The following is an 18,608-nucleotide window of genomic DNA, read 5'->3' on the forward strand; positions in this document are numbered from 1 at the left end:
AACTCCCAACAGAAAGAATAATACAAATATGTCAACTTCTCTACTCATTGATCAACACTCAAAGGCTGTTGGCGAGACAAATTTTGGTAGTCCTCGGCCATATGGCGGCGGCTATCTTCACAGTGCCCAACACCAGGCTATACACGAGACACCTGCAATGGGGACTAAAATGCCAATGGAAACAACACTCACAACCGTTGACACAGAAGTTGTTATTGACTTCCGAGATGAAACAGGACATAACATGGTGGCTCCTAGACTCCATCCTGTCTAAAGGAGCATTATTCAGTGGTCCTCCTCACAACACAGTCTTAACCACAGATGCATCTCGCAAGGGATGGGGAGCACATCTCGAGATTTACAAAACCCAAGGGTTATGGACAATCTCCGAGCAAACTCTACAGATAAATTTATTGGAGCTCAGAGCAATTCGCAATGCATTACAAGTGTTTCAAGATCACTTAAAGGGCTGCAGGGTCATGATATATACAGACAATCAAGTGGCAATGTTTTATATCAACAAGCAAGGAGTGTCCGGTTCATGGCCCCTTTGCAAGGAGACCCTGACAATCTTCAAACTTGCTCACCAACATTGCATACATCTGCAAGCAATTTAACTACCAGGAGTGGCAAATACAAGAGCGGACAGGCTAAGTCGCATCTTTCATCCTCACGAATGGACACTCAATTCGGATGTAGCCCAAGACATCTTCAGGCAGTGGGGGACACCTGCGATAGATCTCCTCGCAACAGAGATCAATGCTCAAGTTCACAAATTCTGCTCGATAAGACCAAGTCAACTCAGGAACACCCAGGATGCCTTCCTCATTCCGTGGACGACAGGCCTCCTGTATGCCTTTCCCCCATACCACTCATAACACGAACACTTCAAAAGTGCATAGCAGACAAGGCTCAACTGATACTTATAGCTCCAGCCTGGCCAAGGCAACCGTGGTACAGTTTCCTTCTCCGACTGTCCATCATGGACCCAATTCGGTTACCGAATCGCCCAGATCTTCTCTTCCAAGATCAGGGAACGCTTTTACACCCGCTACACTCATCTCTCCATTTGACAGCATGGAGATTGAGAGGCTTCTTTTAACGAAACAGGGAGTTTCCATTTCGGCACAATCCATTTTGTTACAATCCAGGAAACTTTCAACAAGGAAAAACTATAGCTACAAGTGGAAAAGATACTCGACCTGGTGCATTTCTAACGGTGTACCACCATTAGACTGTTCACCTGAGTTACTCATGGATTATCTACATACACTTTACACAGCTGGTCTTGCAACATCATCTATTAGGGTTCATCTCAGTGCCATAGCGGCATATCACAGACCACTTAACGATATTCCTGTTTCCAATCACCCCTTGCTATCTCGTTTTATTAAGGGGTTAACTCACCTTCGTCTTCCGATCTCCAAACCTCCAGTTCCGTGGAACCTCAACATAGTTCTTGAACAGCTTATGCTTTCCCCGTTTGAGCCCATGGACTTAGTTCATATTAAATACCTCACATGGAAGGTAGTGTTACTGGTTGCAGTAACATCAGCATGACGAGTCAGTGAATTACAGGCTTTGGTCCTTTATTCTCCGTATTTACAGTTTCATCACCAGAAAGTGGTTCTCCGGACTCACCCGTCCTTTCTACCAAAAGTGGTTTCTCAATTCCATCTCAATCAGAACATAGAACTACCCATCTTTTTCCCTAAACCTCATGCAAATGACAGGGGAAAACTACTGCATACACTAGATTGCAAAAGAGCTTTAGCATACTACAAAAAACCCCACAAAAAACAAACTCTGTCTCCTGTGTTTCTCAACTCTTTGTCTCTTTCGACCCGAAGGCGCCTGGATTACCGGTGGCTAAACGCACCATCTCCAGCTGGATAGCACAGTGCATCAAGTTCTGCTACGACAAACAGAACTTACAGCTGCATTCTGTTCCCAAAACTCACCAAGTTAGAGCAGTGGTGGCCTCCTTGGCACACCTTAAACATGTATAACCCATAGACATTTGTAAGGCAGCCACAAGGTCATCGCTCCATACCTTCACATCGCACTACTGCCTTGATCAACAAGCAGCTGCTGATGTGAAGATTGGACATGCAATCTACCAATCGCTATCTTCTTGTAGACGGTGAATGCCACACTGTTCATGATCACGAACAAACATGTATACCATAAACAACTTGATTGGGAGCTTGGGACTCCCATGACAGCATGACTAATTCAGCCCTGCTATCGACGGGAAAAAGCAAGTTTGCTTACCGTAAACGGTGTTTCCGTAGATAGGATGAATTAGCCATGCTGACCCACCCTCCTCCCTGGCAATCACAGTCTCTTCGACTTCACTACAGCTTAATCACAGACGGAGGAGAATCTGTTACTTTCCTGCACGGGATCACAGTGCAGCCGCAGAGAGCTAAAATCTAAATCTCTGCTTTGTAAAGCTCCGCCTCCCAGACCTGATTGACAGATCCCATGACAGCAGGCGTTAATTTCTGAAAGTAAAATGTGCGGCTTGGCTGCACATTTTACTTTCTGTATTGCGTGGGAATAACTAATAGGTCCATCGACATGCATTTGCATGTTGCGGGCGCTACTAGTTTCGGGGGAGTTGGCCGCGCATTTGACACGTTATTACCCCTTACTTTATAAGAGGTAAAAATAGTGCGTCAAAAACGGGCAGCCAAACACAGGCTAACTGCGCTCCACTGGAGCGCACTTTACTGTATCGGCCTGTGGGTCTTGCTAGTTCCATATAAATCATTTACTTTTTTTTCCTGTAATTGACTGCTGCCCCCTATCTATCACTTTAGTGAATAGCGAATAAATATTTTAATTTTGTATTTCTGCTTTTTTCCTTGCCACCCTTCACACATTCCTCCTTTTCTCTTCTCATTCCTTAGTCACACTTTTGAATGTTCTCCTTTCACAACATATTTGTCTTGTCACCTTGATTTACTACTTTAGTTCATTTCCCACCTTCCCTGCTTCATGCAGCCTTTCCAAATATTTTTCAGTGCCCTCCTCTTTGAGATCCCATGTAACTTTTGAATGCAGATCTTTCTGCCCATAACTTTTCAGTCACCTCTTTTGACAGCCATACTGGGTCTTAACCTTTGAGATATAAAGATCTGTTGCCCTCTGCTGGTATCTCCCTAAGGTACTCTCTCATTTAAAAAAAAAATAAAAAAAAATTGGTATTCCTAAAGATTCCATCTCTCTTTGCTTTTATATTAAAATATACTGTCTAGTGATGATTGGAAATCAGGGGACCCCATATGGTGACATTAGCAACACTGTCCCTGAGCGCTGAAGATTGTTTTGTGGATGGTAGTGTACCAAAAGCACAACTAAGGATGTTGTAAACAGTACTTGTACTGACAGGTGTATTGCTGTAACCTGCACTCCTGGGAGGATTCTTCAGAGCTGCACGATGCAAAGTTTGTGCAGAATTCTCTTCCTGTGCAGAATTCTGCATTTGCCTTGCAGAATTTGGCACAGGATTAAGAGTAAGCAGTGCTGGCTGGAGTGAAAATGCGGTAACATCAGAAGAGGGGGAGGCTGCAGCCTCAGGTGGCAGTCTGCATAGACCCAAGAGGCAAAAATGATGGGAGTCTGCCTATGGCTCATATAGAGGAGGGAGCAGTGAGGGTGGACCCTGAGAGGAGTTTGGAGCAGAGAAAGCCAGAGATCTTCCTGGGGGTGTGATAGTGATGAGAAGTAGGAGAGAGTGAACTTAGGGGAATGGTTTTAACCTAATGGTTCAGAGAGAGGGACGGGCGGGATGACAAAGTAAAAAAAAGCTGGGGTCTTACTGGGGGAGATTTGGGCCTGGTGATGCACAGAGAATGAGCTTGTAAGTGTGGTTTGGAAAGCTATGGGGTTTGACCTGAGGTAGAGAGCGAGCGAGGGGGGAGGGGGGGTTATTTAAGCCAAAGTGGGGAGAACGGGGAACAGATGAATTTGGGAGACAAAACTTGGTGGGGGGGGGGGGGGGGGGGATTGGAGGTATGGGCCAGGGCTTATGATGGAGCATTTCTGCACAAAAAAAATGTATTCCTAACCTTTTTTCTGTATTACTTTATAAATGGTTATAACACACAAACCCAGGGAATGATCAGAATCAGATACTGTCATGACAATTATGCATGTGTGTCAAAGTAATACACAGAACAATTAAAAATAAAAAGGGGAGTAGTTATTACAAAGTGACAGTAAATTAACAGATTAAGGAAAGTGTCATGCTTTGGTGCTGGTATTTCTGGTCAGATGTCAAAGCTAGCCTGGGAGCAGGACACCCCATATTTTGCTGCTGTATCTACTAATTCTCCTGCTTCCCCTAGGATTACACAGACTTCTTGCACATTCTTTTGTGGGAAATGTGTATATCTGATATCTTGGTATTTGTCACAGCATAGGAGGAAATGCATTTCTGTTTCTTGCATTGCATAGAGTCTGGCTTTTTTGGGGTTTCCAGTTCAGCTTCTGTCTGCATGTTTTTCTGTTTCTAGTCTGTGATCACTTTGTATTTAGTGAGGTTCTACCTGTGTGACCAAGATAAGTATTCCACCTTATCTTCAGAGAAGTGGCGAAAGCATGGATTTTCAGCCAGGTCTTCCCTGCAGAATCCCCATTCCCCTGATCTAATTCCCCCTGCTGCTGATCAAGAAGTTATTTTACCCTGCTGTGAATTGGATCCCCACTGTAAATTTGTTTGTTACAATTGTGGATTTAAATTGATTGTAATCTGCCTGGAGGGCATTCTTGGTAAAAGCCGGAATATCAAATGACTATAAATAAATAAACACTAGCATGCACTTTCTGGGTAGGGATCTGTAGCAGTCCAACTTGTTCGTTTTTTTTTTTCAGTCTGCACCTGCCAGCAGAAAGCTTATTTGTGTTCTAGGGCACTTAGCAGTGTTTGTATTGTCACCACTTCCGTAGGCTGAGCTGCAGTTTTTTGAGCTCCGAGTGTTAGTGTTTCAGTAAGGTAGGCTTGCTACGTAGGATTTTCTCCAGGGTATGGTGTTGCATCACAGCATGCCTGGGGGGTAGTGGAGGGAGTCTATCCATGATGTGAGGGTGGCAGCATCCGGCTGCTGCCGCTTTGTGTTTTGAAAAGCAAGCACAGCAGTGGCCCAAGTAACCAGGCTGCAGTCATCGGACTGCTGCTGATAACCCGTTTTTCCCCAGTTCTTGCAAAGAAAGAAGAGGAGGGAAGGGATGGGATTGTGAGCTGTAGTAAATTCCTTCAATTGATGCCTATTGCAAAATCTAGCGTGAGCAAACGTTGCCAGCCCAGCCACCAGTTGCTCATCCCCAGCCGATAGCACAAAGCAAGTGCTGAAGGATTTATTTATTTTAACACACATAATCATTTAATAAACCATAAAACAGTTAAAAGAACTTCAGAACCTAAACTGCATTCCCTGGTATGATGTTTTAATAGAAAGCTAGTCTGGGAGATGAGGGGATGGGGAAGAGTGCTGGGGCTGTGCTGGGAGCAGGTGAGTGCTGAGAGGGAGGCCTGTGTTGGGAGTGGGCGAGTGCTGGAACTGTAGGATGTATTTTTACATTAATTCAGTGAATTTTTAATAAAGGCATGTACAAGCTTGTATCAACTGAAAACCGCATCTAGAAGTACTGTCTGTGTGATGATTTATAATTAGAGTTTCTGATTCTAGGTGTTTATAAATTGTAAATGTTGATGTTTGCAGAATTTTGAAATATTGAGTGCAGAATTTCCCTGGGGGGTAAACCTGGAAAGAAGAATTCAGCATGAATTCATGAGCAAAAAGCTCTTATGACCTGATCTTCTTATGTTTTAATCTGAGTTTCTGACATTTCACCTTGTCCTAAAAAAAAAACCAAAACAAAAATCTGTGCGTTTTTAAAATCTTGGGAATTTTATTTATTTATTTTTATTTTATTTAGGCGTTTTATATACCGTCGTTCCAAGAGATAATCAAAACAGTCTACAAAATTCTCAAACATATGTTCATGGTCAATGGTCATACTGTGTGTTCAGCATTCACTTTCTAGTTTGATTCTGCATTGTATACATAGTCTAGTTCATAATCATAAATATTCTAGGATATTGCACTAGCTACTATATAATCTATTAACATATTCATGCGTTTTTTGGGTTGATCTAAGTGATTACAGGTTCTAATCCTACTAACTGTGCTTCACATCATTCATTACTTAATGCTCTCTCTTCAGTGTTTTTTGCTTTTACGTCAAATGGTATGTTTGACTTTTTTTGTGGTTTTAGAGTGACTCAGTTTACACTCCGTGGGGCCGCTGTAGTAAAGTGTGTTCAGCCGAGTGCACTGTTTAACCCGTGGTTGGACGCGTGCTTTGGATGCGCGTCCACAGCCCCTTATTCTGTAAGGGGATGAGTGCATCCAAAACGCGCGTCCAACCCCCTGCGAAACTAATAGTGTTCATCACATGCAAGTAGTATTTTCTGCTTTTCTGTATACTTTTTTGGGCTGCTCAAATTAACACCTGCTCTGGGTAGGCATTAATTTCAGAGCATAAAAATGTGTGGGTCAGGCGCACTTTTTTTTGGGGGGCGGAGATCTGGGGAAAATTGATATTAGCCTCATCAACATGCATTTTTCTGTTCATCCTCTGACTTAATATCGTGGTGATATTGAGTCGGAGGAATCAAAAGGTTTAAAAAAAAAAAGTGCAGGTAGTCAGGTTATGAAAATGGAAGCTCGTAAAACTGAGTGTCCATTTTCCTATCCTACTGACAGCCACCTCTCCTGGGCGCCCACTGCCATGGAGGCCCTAAGGGCACACATTTATCTTCAGCGCCTCCTTGGCAGTGCGACTCCTCGTTCAACTATTCAATCTCAGGCCCAGTAGAGGTGACTAGGCACATGTTAGTGTTGAGAGCTCTCTGTTCTGAGTGCCTGTTTTCTGCACCGATTTATTGCATCGGCCCTGTGCTTGTAGGATGTTAAAGCCTTTGAGTGTTTGTGTTGTCATAAAAATAAACTTTCCTAGCATGTAGCTGGATGGACTCAGGTTTCAAAGCTGATGTCACTCTACATACACACCTGAGGTGACCTCAGCCCTTCAGTACTTTTCAGTCTCCAGCAGATAGAGGACGTGCTTTCTCTATGGGGATCGTTGTACTTTTTGAAAGAAAAAAATTCTACTTTTAAATTAGAGAAAAGATTGAGCCTTGCTCTCCTGCGGTGATACCTAAAGGTATCACCGCAGGATACCTGAGAATTCCTGAGGTGATTTCTGAGATACCTGAGGTGTGCCTTGGTCCAGTAGCCGGTTCCTGGCGTGGTCTTTGCTGCTTAAGCAGCTGAAATGCAGCAGGTGCAGGAAGCCAAGTGCGGCGGTGATGGCCAAAGCCCTCTCTCGCCTCTCCGCAGCCAACACAGTCTCTGTACTCAGCCAGTTAAAAAAATAAATAAATAAATATTTGCCTCCCAATTCAGACATTTTGGAGGGGTTTCAGTAAGACTTCCTCTGGTCTCCTTGCTCGGCATGCTGAATCCACGTTTTTCCCAATCCTGTCGCAGTAAGGGGAAGCGGGAGTGGATTGAGCGGCCTCCTGGTGGGCTAGGCCCTGCTTTAGGCTTGGTTGGCACACCGCATCTTTGTGCATACTGTACTGCCCACTATAGAGCATCTGGACTCGCAGCGTGTCTGCTCTGCACACGAGCTGTGCGCATAATGTTGCGTGCATATGCACGCACACAGCTTACTAAATACAGAATACAAATAAAGCTGGGTGCATGGGCTGTTCGTGTGCTTCACCGTAGCCCACGTAGGTGCCCAAAATCTATGCGCATAAAATTTTAAGTGCAAGCTGACTGAACACAGTCATTGTCTCCAGCGAGGACACACATGCGACCGCTTCCTGCTGTCATGTTGGAACCTGCAGTCTCAAGACTATTCGATTCACCTCCACTTACCGATGGAAGTATGCTCTCGGCTCCAGTGATGACTGCAAGAATCTCATCTGGGCAAGGGTATACCACTGTCCTCCCCGAACGGGCTGGTCCTCAAGACAGATGCGAGCCTCTGGGACTGGGGAGCGCATTGTCTGTCAGGAACTGTGACAGCCCAGGGACATTGGACCAAAGAAGAAGCCCTCTGGAATATAAACCGCCTGGAAGCCCGGTTAGAGTGGCGTGTCTACAATTCAGCCACATACTCTGAGGTGAAGCAGTCCGTAAAATGTCTGACAATACAACGACAGTAGCCTACATCAACCGCCAGGGTGGAACCAAAAGCCAGCAAGTGTCACAGGAGCTAGACCTCCTTATGGAATCTGCGGGAATACATCTACAGATGATCTCAGCCTCCCACATCGCAGGAAAAGACAATGTTGGAGAAGACTTTCTAAGCAGGGAGAGTCTGGATCCAGGAGAGTGGGCGTTGTCGGTCAAAGCCTTTCAGCTGGTAGTAGATTGCTGGGGGTCTCCCGTCCTTCGACCTGCTGTCCGCATCTCACAACACGAAGGCTTCTCGATTCTTCAGTCACAGAAGAGGTAAAGTGGTCCCTGGGGATTGACGCTCTTGCTCAGATCTGGCTAGAAGTGGAGTTGCTATATGCCTTCTGTCCGTGGCCCCTGATGAGCAGGGTCATTCGCAGAATTGAGCATCACCTACTAGTAGCTCCAAATTGGCCCAGGCATCCGTGGTGTGCGGACATGTGGAGACCCCCTGTGCCTCCCACTGCACAGGGACCTGCTACAGCAGGGACCGGTCCTTTATGAGGATCCATCTCAATTCTGTCTTACGGTCTGACCTAGAGAGGGCTCCCCTGATGAAGCGAGGATATTCTGCGGCAGCAATTGCCACCTTACTCCACGCATGGAACTTATCTATGTCCCTAGCATATGTGGGGGTCTGGAGAGTGTTTGAGGCCTGGTGCAAGGAACACGGTGTTTCCCCTCGGATAGTCAAAATCCCACTAATTCTGGAATTTTTGCAGGACGGCTTGAATAAAGGTTTGACCCTTAACTCCTTGAAGGTCCAGGTAGCGGCTCTCTCCTGTTTCAGGGGCGAGGTACACAGAAACCTACCTGTCAGCTCATCCAGACATGGCCTGTTTTCTGAAAGGGGTGAAACACCTTCAGCCACCCCTATGGTGGCCGGTTCCCTCGTGGAATCTTAATCTAGTATTGAAGTTTTGGCAGGGCCCTTCTTTCTGCCACGGCACAGTCTTTTCCTTGTGTTTATTAACCTTGAAAATGGTCTTCTGATGGCTATGTACTTGGCACGTTGCATCTCTGAACTACAGGCCTTGCGTGTTGGGAACCGTTCCTCTAGATGACTCCAGGAGCATTGCAGCTTCCTACTGTTCCATCCTTCTTGCCCAAGGTAGTCTCGGAGTTTAATTTGAATTGGTCCATTTCGTTACCATCCCTAGGTAAGCACAAAGACATGGAAGAATACCTCCTCAGTCATTTGAATGTCAGTAGGCTTTTGGTGCAGTATCTGGAAGTTTCAGAACTGGTCCGAAAGATAGACCGCCTGTTTGACCTTCATGGTCAAGGAAGCAGGGCAAACCAGCTTCGTGGGCTACCATAGCTCTCTGGATTGAGGAGATGGTCACAGGATCCTGTGTGGAGGCAGGAAAGCAATTATCTTTTCAGGTTAAAGGGCTCAGGTGGTCTCATGGGCGGAAGCTAGACTGCTGTCTCCCCTCGACATCTGCCAAGCGGTGACCTGGTTCTCCTTGCACACCTTCTTCAGGTTCTTTCACCTGGATGTTCAGGCCTGAGAGGATGCAGCCTTTGCAAGGACGGTGTTAACCAGATTGCAGGCTGTCTCCATTCCCTATCGGGAGTAGCTTTTCTATATATCCCATTGGTCCTGAGTCCATCTGGCTACATGCTAGGAAATGGAGAAATTACTTACCTAATAATTTTGTTTTCCTTAGTGTAGACGGATGGACTTGGGCAGCTGTGGGGGTTGCTAAGAACGGTGCCAAGGATTCACTCGTGGACTTGGTATAGATTCCAAGAGATTACAGGTTAAGCCATCATCCAGTCCTTAGATCAGGGTATCTATAATCTTTCTTGAGGTACAGTTATGGTTATCTGTTTTTAATCAACTTTTTAATCAATATTTTTCACTAGGATGTCCACAGTGGCTTTTGAAGAGAATACTGAAGGGCTCAGATCACTGCAGGGGTGTATATAGTGCGACGTCAGCTTTGAAACCTAACTCCGTCTCCATCTGCTGGCAGGGAAGCACATAAGTCCATCTGTGTACAGTAAGGAAAACAAAATTATCAGGTAAGTAATTTCTCCATTTAATTAAACAATGGCCCCTCCTCACCCCACAGCTTTCTCATTTGCGAGTACCAAGTCTTGTATTATCCTGTCATGTATTTATATATTTGATTTTGATGCATTTGATTATGTATCATGTATCTGTTTATTTCTAATTTGATGATTATTCATTTTTCTTGTAAATCACTTTGGATGGTTCTTTGGAGGATCAGAAAGGTGATATATAAACTCTAGATTCTATCTCAGTATATTTAAACCAGTCCTGGAGTGTAACCCTAGCTAGTTTGTCAGGGTATCCACAACGAATATGTACATGAGAGAGATTTGCGTGCACTGTATCTGTTGTATGCAGATCAGTTTCATGCATATTCATTGTGGATATCCTGAAAACCCAGCTGACTGGGGGTGGGGTCCTCCAAGGCCTAACCTGTGTTTACAGGTAGGTTTCTCGTGGCAGATTTTAAATATCCCCTACCTCCCTCTTTTATTACAGTCCTGATGTCTTTGACTTAACTTCCTTTCCAATTCTACTGATTCTGGAGATCATGGGGTGGGGTGGAGGGTGAGGATAGAAATACCCTTTCCCCTTTCTGAAATAACCTGCAGCCTCTCCTGCCTTCCCCTCCCTGTACCACTTTAGTTCTGTTAACCCTTTTCTGAGCAGCAGTTGTTTGCTGGATTGATGTTTGATCATGTTTGCTATAAAGAATGATTCTGAAACATTTGTTATGTAACCTCAGACTAAGATTTGGGCTTTCAGAGATGTAAAATTTATTGAAAGGTTATTGGAATTACTTACCATCCTACTCTTTCAGTTTTTTGGTTTTGAGCTGTTTTGTAGGAGTTTTGACACAAGGTACAAAAGGCATTATAGAAAATATGTATCAAAGAGCAGGATGCAAACTTCAGGTAATTGGATCTACATTATATTTGTCCTGGTGATTGATTTTTTTTTTTCTTTAATTCCCACAGAAAAGAATGGGCAGCTCTGGGGAACATAAACAAGGAAGACGCCATGACAGAGTTTGTACAGCTGTTGAACAGGTGTTGTCATCTTTTCTCTACCTATGTCACGTCCCATAAAATAGAGAGAGAAGAACAAGAGCGGAAGAGGTAAAACCTGTCTGTAGTCTTGTCTCTTTTTTTTTTTTTTTTTTAATTTCATTTTGACAAGTTCTTTAGCAAGGCAGAGTTCACACATTTATTTCATTCTTGCCTATCTCTCTTGACTGTTTTTCTCTGTTTTTATGGGCATTAGAAGAGCTCTTTATTTGATCTGCTGAAGTTTTACTTCTAGAGCAAAGGTGAGAAAACTATAGCCAGTGGGCCACACCTGGCTCATGTAAGTAAAGGAGGGGCTGGACCAACCTCAGACCTTGGGTTTCTCCTCCCTCTCGCAATCATCGGTCTCTGGATCCTCTATCCCTAGGGACCTTCCTTTTCAGTTTTTATTTTATTTTCCCTGGGACGTGATCAGTGTTTGTTATAACCAACAGGAACAGGAGTGATATTTTTCACTGATTTTCTGCCATTTGGGTTCTAATAAACACTGATAAATTCCCAGAGAAAATAAAAACGGAAAAGCAATGTCCCTACCTGTCCCCCCTGCTGCAGACCTCCTTGGGGGATGCTCATCACTCACCCTTCTTCTAGACCAGTGGTTCTCAACCTTTTTTCGGCCGGGACACACCTGACAGATGGTTCTCACATGCGTGACACATTGAACATGTGACCGTCACAGGACTATTATGTAAACATGCACTCTGCATCCACAGGAACCCCCTCGACCCCCGACAATGGGTCAGAGCAGAACTAGGGTATTACCCATACAACTCACCATACAAAAAAAGATGTTCTGGTGACATCTCAGTAAAGGCAAAACAGACAGTAATTTACCATTCCCTGTACGTACCAGGATCAGTCCAGGACACCTGGGTTGTGACTCCGCACCAGTAGATGGAGACAGACTAAAACTTGTGGGCGGAGCATATATGCCCCTGTGCCAGTCACAGCCCCTCAGTCTTACTCTGTCTCCAGTAGGTGGTGCAGGTCAGGTCACAGCTCCTTCCTTCCTGCCCTGGTTCTGGTACTCCGTCAGGGTCGGTTCTTTTCTTTTTCTTGGTTTTAGGCCAGTTTAGTGTTGTTAATTGGGATTTTGATTTGGCTAAATTTGATTTTGCTAAATTGTCCCTGAGGTCCCGTCCGCCCTGTCTCCCAGGGGGGTTGTGAGGTCCTGAGGGGACTACCCCCCCCTGGTTGAGGCCGCTGCTAGGGTCGAGGACCCGGCTTTCCCAATAGCAGCGTCAGGGGTGACACCGGGGAGCCCGGTTCACTCACCCCTGCTGGACTAGGGCTCCAGGACCGTGGACAGCGACAAGCGTTGTTTTGTAAAAAAAAAAAAAAAAATTGTTTTACTTTTGTTTTCGGTTCTCTCTGGCTTCAGCTCTCTGCTGCCTTGCGTCGCCGCTCCGTGGGGTCTCCGGAGGGGGCGCCGCTGGCAGGGGGGAGGCCGGGGGGGCCGCCGGGGGGGCCGGTTTCGCTAAATTTAATTTTTTCCTCCCGGTGCGCTCTTCGCCGCGGCTCGTCGGCATGCCTCGTGGCTCGGCCTGCCAGGCCTGCGGCTCGGCGCGCGCGCGGCTTTACCGCGGTGCTCTGTGTGCGGCCTGCTTCCCGGGTGGAGAGCGGTCATCCGGGGCGCCTCGGGGGGCTCGATCCCGCAGCGCACGATCGCCGCCGCGCAGGGGGGGGCTCGGTAGAGCGGCCCCAAGACTTTTTCCCGCTGAGCGCGGGAGTGGCGGCCATTTTGGCCTCGGACCGTGAAGTGGCGCGGGAAACGGCAGGAGCCTCGGGCCTGCCTCCCGCGCTTTCTCCTCAGCGGGTTGATACAGGGGGGTCCCCTCGGGGGTCCCTTGGTCCCCGGGGGTTTTCAGAGGAGGATTCTTCAGCCTCGGGGTCCCTTTCGGAGGATTTTGCGCTGCCGTTGCGCAAAGTCCTAAAGTGTACGTGCAGTAAGCGCGGCCGGGGGGGACCCCGCAAGGCCCCCCCCCCCAGGGAAGACGTCATGCAATCCTAAGGGCGCTGCGGAGGGGTCCCGGGGCCCTTCCCGAAGTACGCGGCTTCCTCGTGGCGTCCCACAGGAAGCCGATTCCGATTCCCCCCTGCGGTGGACTCTGATTCCCCTGAGAAGCCCCTGAAAGGGGCCGACGGAGTGGGGACGCACGAGTCCGCTCAGCCAGGCGCCGGAAAGGGATCCCAAGCAGTGGAAAATGATGATCCCAAGGTGGTCCGGCTCTTCCGCAGGGAGGACCTGCCACCCTTCATTCCGGCCATTCTCCAGGAGCGGGGAATAGAAGCTCCTCCGGTGGTAGTCCGTCAGGAGGCAAACATGGATCCGGTCCTGTTAGGTCTCTCGGCTCCGGCAGTGGTTTTCCCGTTTCTTTCTCCTCGACGAATATTCTGTTCCGGGAATGGGACACCCCGGCGTTAGGTTTGAAGGTCAGTCAGGCCATGGACAAGCTTTACCCGCTTCCGGAGGATGCGCTGGACCTGCTCATATTCCCCAAGGTGGACTCAGCGGTCTCCGCGGTAACAAAGAGATCTACCAATTCCGGTCACGGACGCGGCAGCTCTCAGGGACCTTCAGGACAGGAAGCTGGAAGTGCAGCTCAAGAGGATTTCGAGGTTTCCGCGCTGGGAGTGCAGGCCATCTGCACGAATTCGCCATGCGGGCCAGTCTGCGCTGGGCCCAGGTTCTTCAAGCCAATGCGGATTTTCCGCAGACGAGGCAGCGCAGGCAGATCGTTTGGAAGCTGCAATAGCATATGGCGTGGATGCGCTGCACGATTGGCTGCTCACGTCGGTTAGGTCCATGGTAGCGGCTGTCTCGGCACGCCGACTTTTGTGGTTGCGCAACTGGGCGGCGGATGGTTCTTCCAAGGCTCATTTCGGGGCACTACCATTCAAGGGACTTTGCTGTTTGGCAAGGAATTGGACGAGTTAACGAGTTCCCTGGGGAGGGAAAAAACAGGGCCTTCTAGCTTCCCGAGGATAGATCCTGGGCGAGGTCCTCGTTTTCGGCCAGTTCTCTTTAGCGGGGTCCCAGGAGGTCGCGTCCTCAAAGGTCGTCCGGGCGCTCGTATAGGTCTTCCTCCTCCCGTACTCCGCAGTGGCAGCAACAGTCCTTTCGAGGTAGGCGCTTCGGTAGACAAGGAGGTGCCTGGCAATCACGGCGCCCAAGTCTTCGCAATGAAAGGGGGTCGGCCCATCTCTCGCCGCAGCCTCGGCACGCCGTTTCCAACGGCGGGGTACGGTTGATGTCATTTCCGAGAGATGGCCCGGTGTAACGGCAGACCAGTGAGTCCTCACGGTCATAGGACGCGGCTACGCGTTGGATGTTGCTCACACCCCAGCGGACAAGCTCCTGGTCTCGCCTTGCAAGGCTCCCGAGAAGAAGGCGGCGGTGCTCGACACCATCCAACGCTTAGCAGGCTTGGGAGCTATTTCTCCAGTCCCGGTCAGCCAACACGACAAGGGCCGTTGCTCCATCTACTTCATCGTCCCAAGGAAGGACGGCACGTCCAGACCCATTCTGGATCTCAAGGGGTGAACCGATGCCTTCGGATTCCTCACTTCACAATGGAGGCGATTCGTTTAGTCATCGCCGCGGTAAGGCCCGGCGAGTTTCTAGCCTCCCTGGAGGTCGGAGCTACATCTTCTCACGGAGGCATATCTTCACATAGGCATTCATCCATCGTTCCAACGCTTCCTCAGGTCTGCGTTCTAGGGCGGCATTACCAGTTCCGGGCTCGCGATGGCCCCACGTACAGTCTCGAAGATGATGGTCGTGGTGGCGGCGCAGCTGCGCCGAGAAGGTCTCTGCGCCGAGAAGGTCTCCTGGTCCACTCTTACCTGGACGATTGGTTGATTCGGGCAAAGTCCGAGGATCAGTCTCGGATGGCGGTAGCCAGGGCCCTCCACCTTCTGCAGTCCCTAGGATGGGTGGTCAACTATAGCAAGAGTCATCTGACACCCACGCGGACCTTGGAATATCTGGGAGCTCTTTTCGACACGAAGAAGGGCAAGGTGTTCCTGTCACACGAACGGAGATGCAAACTGCAAGCTCAAGTACGTCGCTTATTGTCTCTCCGCTAACCGCGGGTCTGCGACTACCTTACAGTCCTAGGGTCTATGGCTTCAACGCTGGCACTGGTTCCCTGGGCATTCGCTCATCTGCGTCCATTACAGTCATCCTTACTATCCCGCTGGAAGCCGGTCTCTGAGGAGTTCCATCTACCGCTTCCACTCAAGGGACACGCGAGGTCCAGCCTGCTCTGCCTGGGGAGCTCGGTCCAAGGCCTATGGTCCGTGTCGCAAGCCCAGTGGTCTATCAATCGCCTAGAGCCCAGAGCGCGCCTAGAGACCAGAGCGGTCCGTCTGGCCCTGCAAGCCTTTCTGCCATTGCTGCGGGGGAAGGCAGTTCGAGTGTTGTCGGACAATGCGACCACAGTGGCATACGTCAAACGCCAGGGCGGACCAAGGAGCCCCCAGGTGGTGGAGGAGGCTCAGCGCTTGATGGCCTGGTCGGAGCTACATCTCAGCAACATAGCAGCAACTCACATTGCGGCAGTCGACAACGTGCAGGCGGATTTTCTCAGCCGTCATCGTCTGGATCCCGGAGTGTGGGAGTTGGGGGACGAAGCTTTCTGCTCATTTGCAAAACGTGGGGGGTGCCCCACATAGATCTGATGGCCACGTGGCACAACGCGAAGGCCCCGCGATTTTACAATCGATGTCGAGAACGGGGGGCAGAAGGCGTCGATGAGTTGGTGCCTCCCTGGCCGACGGAGGTGCTGCTCTACGTGTTTCCCCCGTGGCCGATGATCGGCATGATTCTACGGCGCATAGAATTGCACCCGGCCGAGGTAGTCTTGGTGGCACCGGAGTGGCCGCGCCGGCCGTGGTTTGCAGACCTCGTCCAGCTGGCGGTAGCGGCGCCCCTTCAGTTTCACGGTATGGCGGGCCTGCTCCATCAGGGCCCCGTCTGGCATATGTCCGTGTCTGGGTGGTCTTTGAGGACTGGTGCGTGCAGCGTGGGGTGGTCCCCACTTCGGCTTCCGTCTCCGACATTCTGGCGTTCCTCCAGGCTGGTCTGGCCAAAGGGCCTGGCGTGCAGTTCCTTCGGGTTCAAGTGGCAGCGCTCGGTTGTTTGCAGGGTGCAAGTGGCAGCGCTCGGTTGTTTGCGGGGTACGGTCCGTGGTGCGTCCCTAGCGCTCCACCCGGACTTTTGCTCGCTTCCTCCGGGGTGCCAAACGCCTTCGTCCTCCCTTGCGTCTTCCTTGTCCGGCTTGGGACCTCAACTGGGTTCTTGTCCGGCTTGGAACCTCATCTGGGTTCTCTCCTCCCTATGCACGGCGCATATTGAGTTTTGAAACGCGCGACTCTTAAGGATCTCACTCTTCAGACGGCGTTCTTGGTAGCGATTGCCTCGGCGCGGCGGGTTTCCGAGTTGCAGGCCCGGTCCTGTAGTGAACCCCTTTTTGCGTATTTCCGATTCCGGAGTTTCTTTGCGCACAGTTCCTTCCTTCCTACCGAAAGTGGGGTCGTCTTGTCGTATGATTCAATCGGTGGACCTGCCCGCTTTGGCGGCCGGGGAGTTCTCTGTTCCAGAAGCGAGAGAATTGCGGACGCTTGACGTGCGGAGGTCCCTCCTCCGATATCTGGAGGTCAGTAATCCGTTTCGGGTCACAGATCATCTGTTTGTCCTGTTCTCTGGTCCTAAGTAAGGGGCCGCAGCGTCTCGCACAACGATCGCCCGGTGGCTTAAGGAGGCCATTGCTTCAGCGGTGGCTTAAGGAGGCCATTGCTTCGGCGTACTGGGTGCGGGGAAAACCGCTTCCCGTGGGCCGGAGGCGCAGGCGGCACCTTGAGCGGAGGCTTCTCCGGTATTGCCTCAAGAGATTTGCAGGGCGGCTACCTGGAAGTCGTTGTATACCTTTATCAGGCAGTTCGGGGGATGTCCGGGCTACCGATCCCGGAGGAGTTGGAGAGAGGGTACTCCGAGCGGGACTCTCTGCTTCCCACCCTCGGTAATTTAGCTCTGGTACATCCCAGGTGTCCTGGACTGATCCTGGTACGTACAGGGAAAGGAAAATTAGTTTCTTACCTGATAATTTTCGTTCCTGTAGTACCAAGGATCAGTCCAGGATCCCGCCCGCAGTGCTGCGCTGAAGTAATGGAGAGTCCGCTCTTTGTTTTGAATTCTTCTGTTCCGCTTGTTTAACTCTCTTGGTTGGAGAGTCTGTTTCCAGGAGGGGTGTTTTCCCCGTTCTATTAGCGGTTTCTAGCTAGTTTAGTTCTCTGGTTGTGTTCTACTTTGACATTACGTATGACTGAGGGGCTGTGACTGGCACAGGGGCATATATGCTCCGCCCACAAGTTTTAGTCTGTCTCCATCTACTGGTGCGGAGTCACAACCCAGGTGTCCTGGACTGATCCTTGGTACTACAGGAACGAAAATTATCAGGTAAGAAACTAATTTTCCTCTATTGCATGTCCTATTGAGAAAACACAACAAATAAGATTGATACAAATGCCTGAATGCTAGTAAAATACCTCACCTCAGTCACACACCCAGAACTGACTTTCACCAAGTACAGAAAAACCACAAATTATAAATATGGAGACAGAAACTGGAATGGAAAAGCAAAAAAGCCACTCTGCATGCAGTGCGAACCTGGAGAAATGGAAAGAGAAATATAGCACCTAACAGACTCTCAGGATTTGCAATAATGCACACAAACTAACCCACTCAAAGTTACACCTGCATTATGGAACACACTCAAACAGTAACAACCTTATCTAAGAAATACAACTATTAAACCAGGCCCTAAACACTAATACACCTCCTATTAGGAAAACAGAACAAGCTAAGCTGATATAGAGCCCCACTCAGAAATAATTGTAAAACTATACTAATAAATGATTTAAAACAGCTGATGAACAGAATAACATCCAACAATTAAAAACTCATGAAAATTATTTTAAAATTCTCCAAACACCAATTAAATATTTCAAAACACATTACATAATACCCAATAATTAAAATGGAAGTCAATCAAGAAAAATACATTTAAAAAGCCACCTTTATTTACCCTCTCCAGCAACTCTCCTACTCCTTTCCCTTGCAGGCCAAAAGCACTCACCAGAAGCAGCAGTGGCTGCTGAAGCTCTGTCCTCACAGTCCTCTTCCTGTCTCTCACACACCAGTCATCTTCCTGATCAGTCTCTCTCTCTCTCTCACAGAAACGCATGCTGGCACCC

At 48.7% G+C, this 18,608-nt stretch overlaps 1 protein-coding gene across 2 annotated transcripts in view; it reads left to right on the forward strand.

The window, feature by feature from the left end:
- The window catches only part of ACBD3 (acyl-CoA binding domain containing 3), a 126,328-nt gene that overhangs the window by 68,947 nt on the left and 38,773 nt on the right, over window positions 1-18,608 (forward strand). For both annotated transcript variants that reach the window (XM_029593056.1, XM_029593055.1), the window contains exon 3: window positions 11,262-11,402. In XM_029593056.1, coding sequence (XP_029448916.1) covers window positions 11,262-11,402 — 141 coding nt within the window. The remainder of the gene's footprint in view (window positions 1-11,261; window positions 11,403-18,608) is intronic.

The sequence above is a fragment of the Rhinatrema bivittatum genome, chromosome 3, assembly GCF_901001135.1.
Source record: "Rhinatrema bivittatum chromosome 3, aRhiBiv1.1, whole genome shotgun sequence".
In the NCBI taxonomy this organism is placed as follows: domain Eukaryota; kingdom Metazoa; phylum Chordata; class Amphibia; order Gymnophiona; family Rhinatrematidae; genus Rhinatrema; species Rhinatrema bivittatum.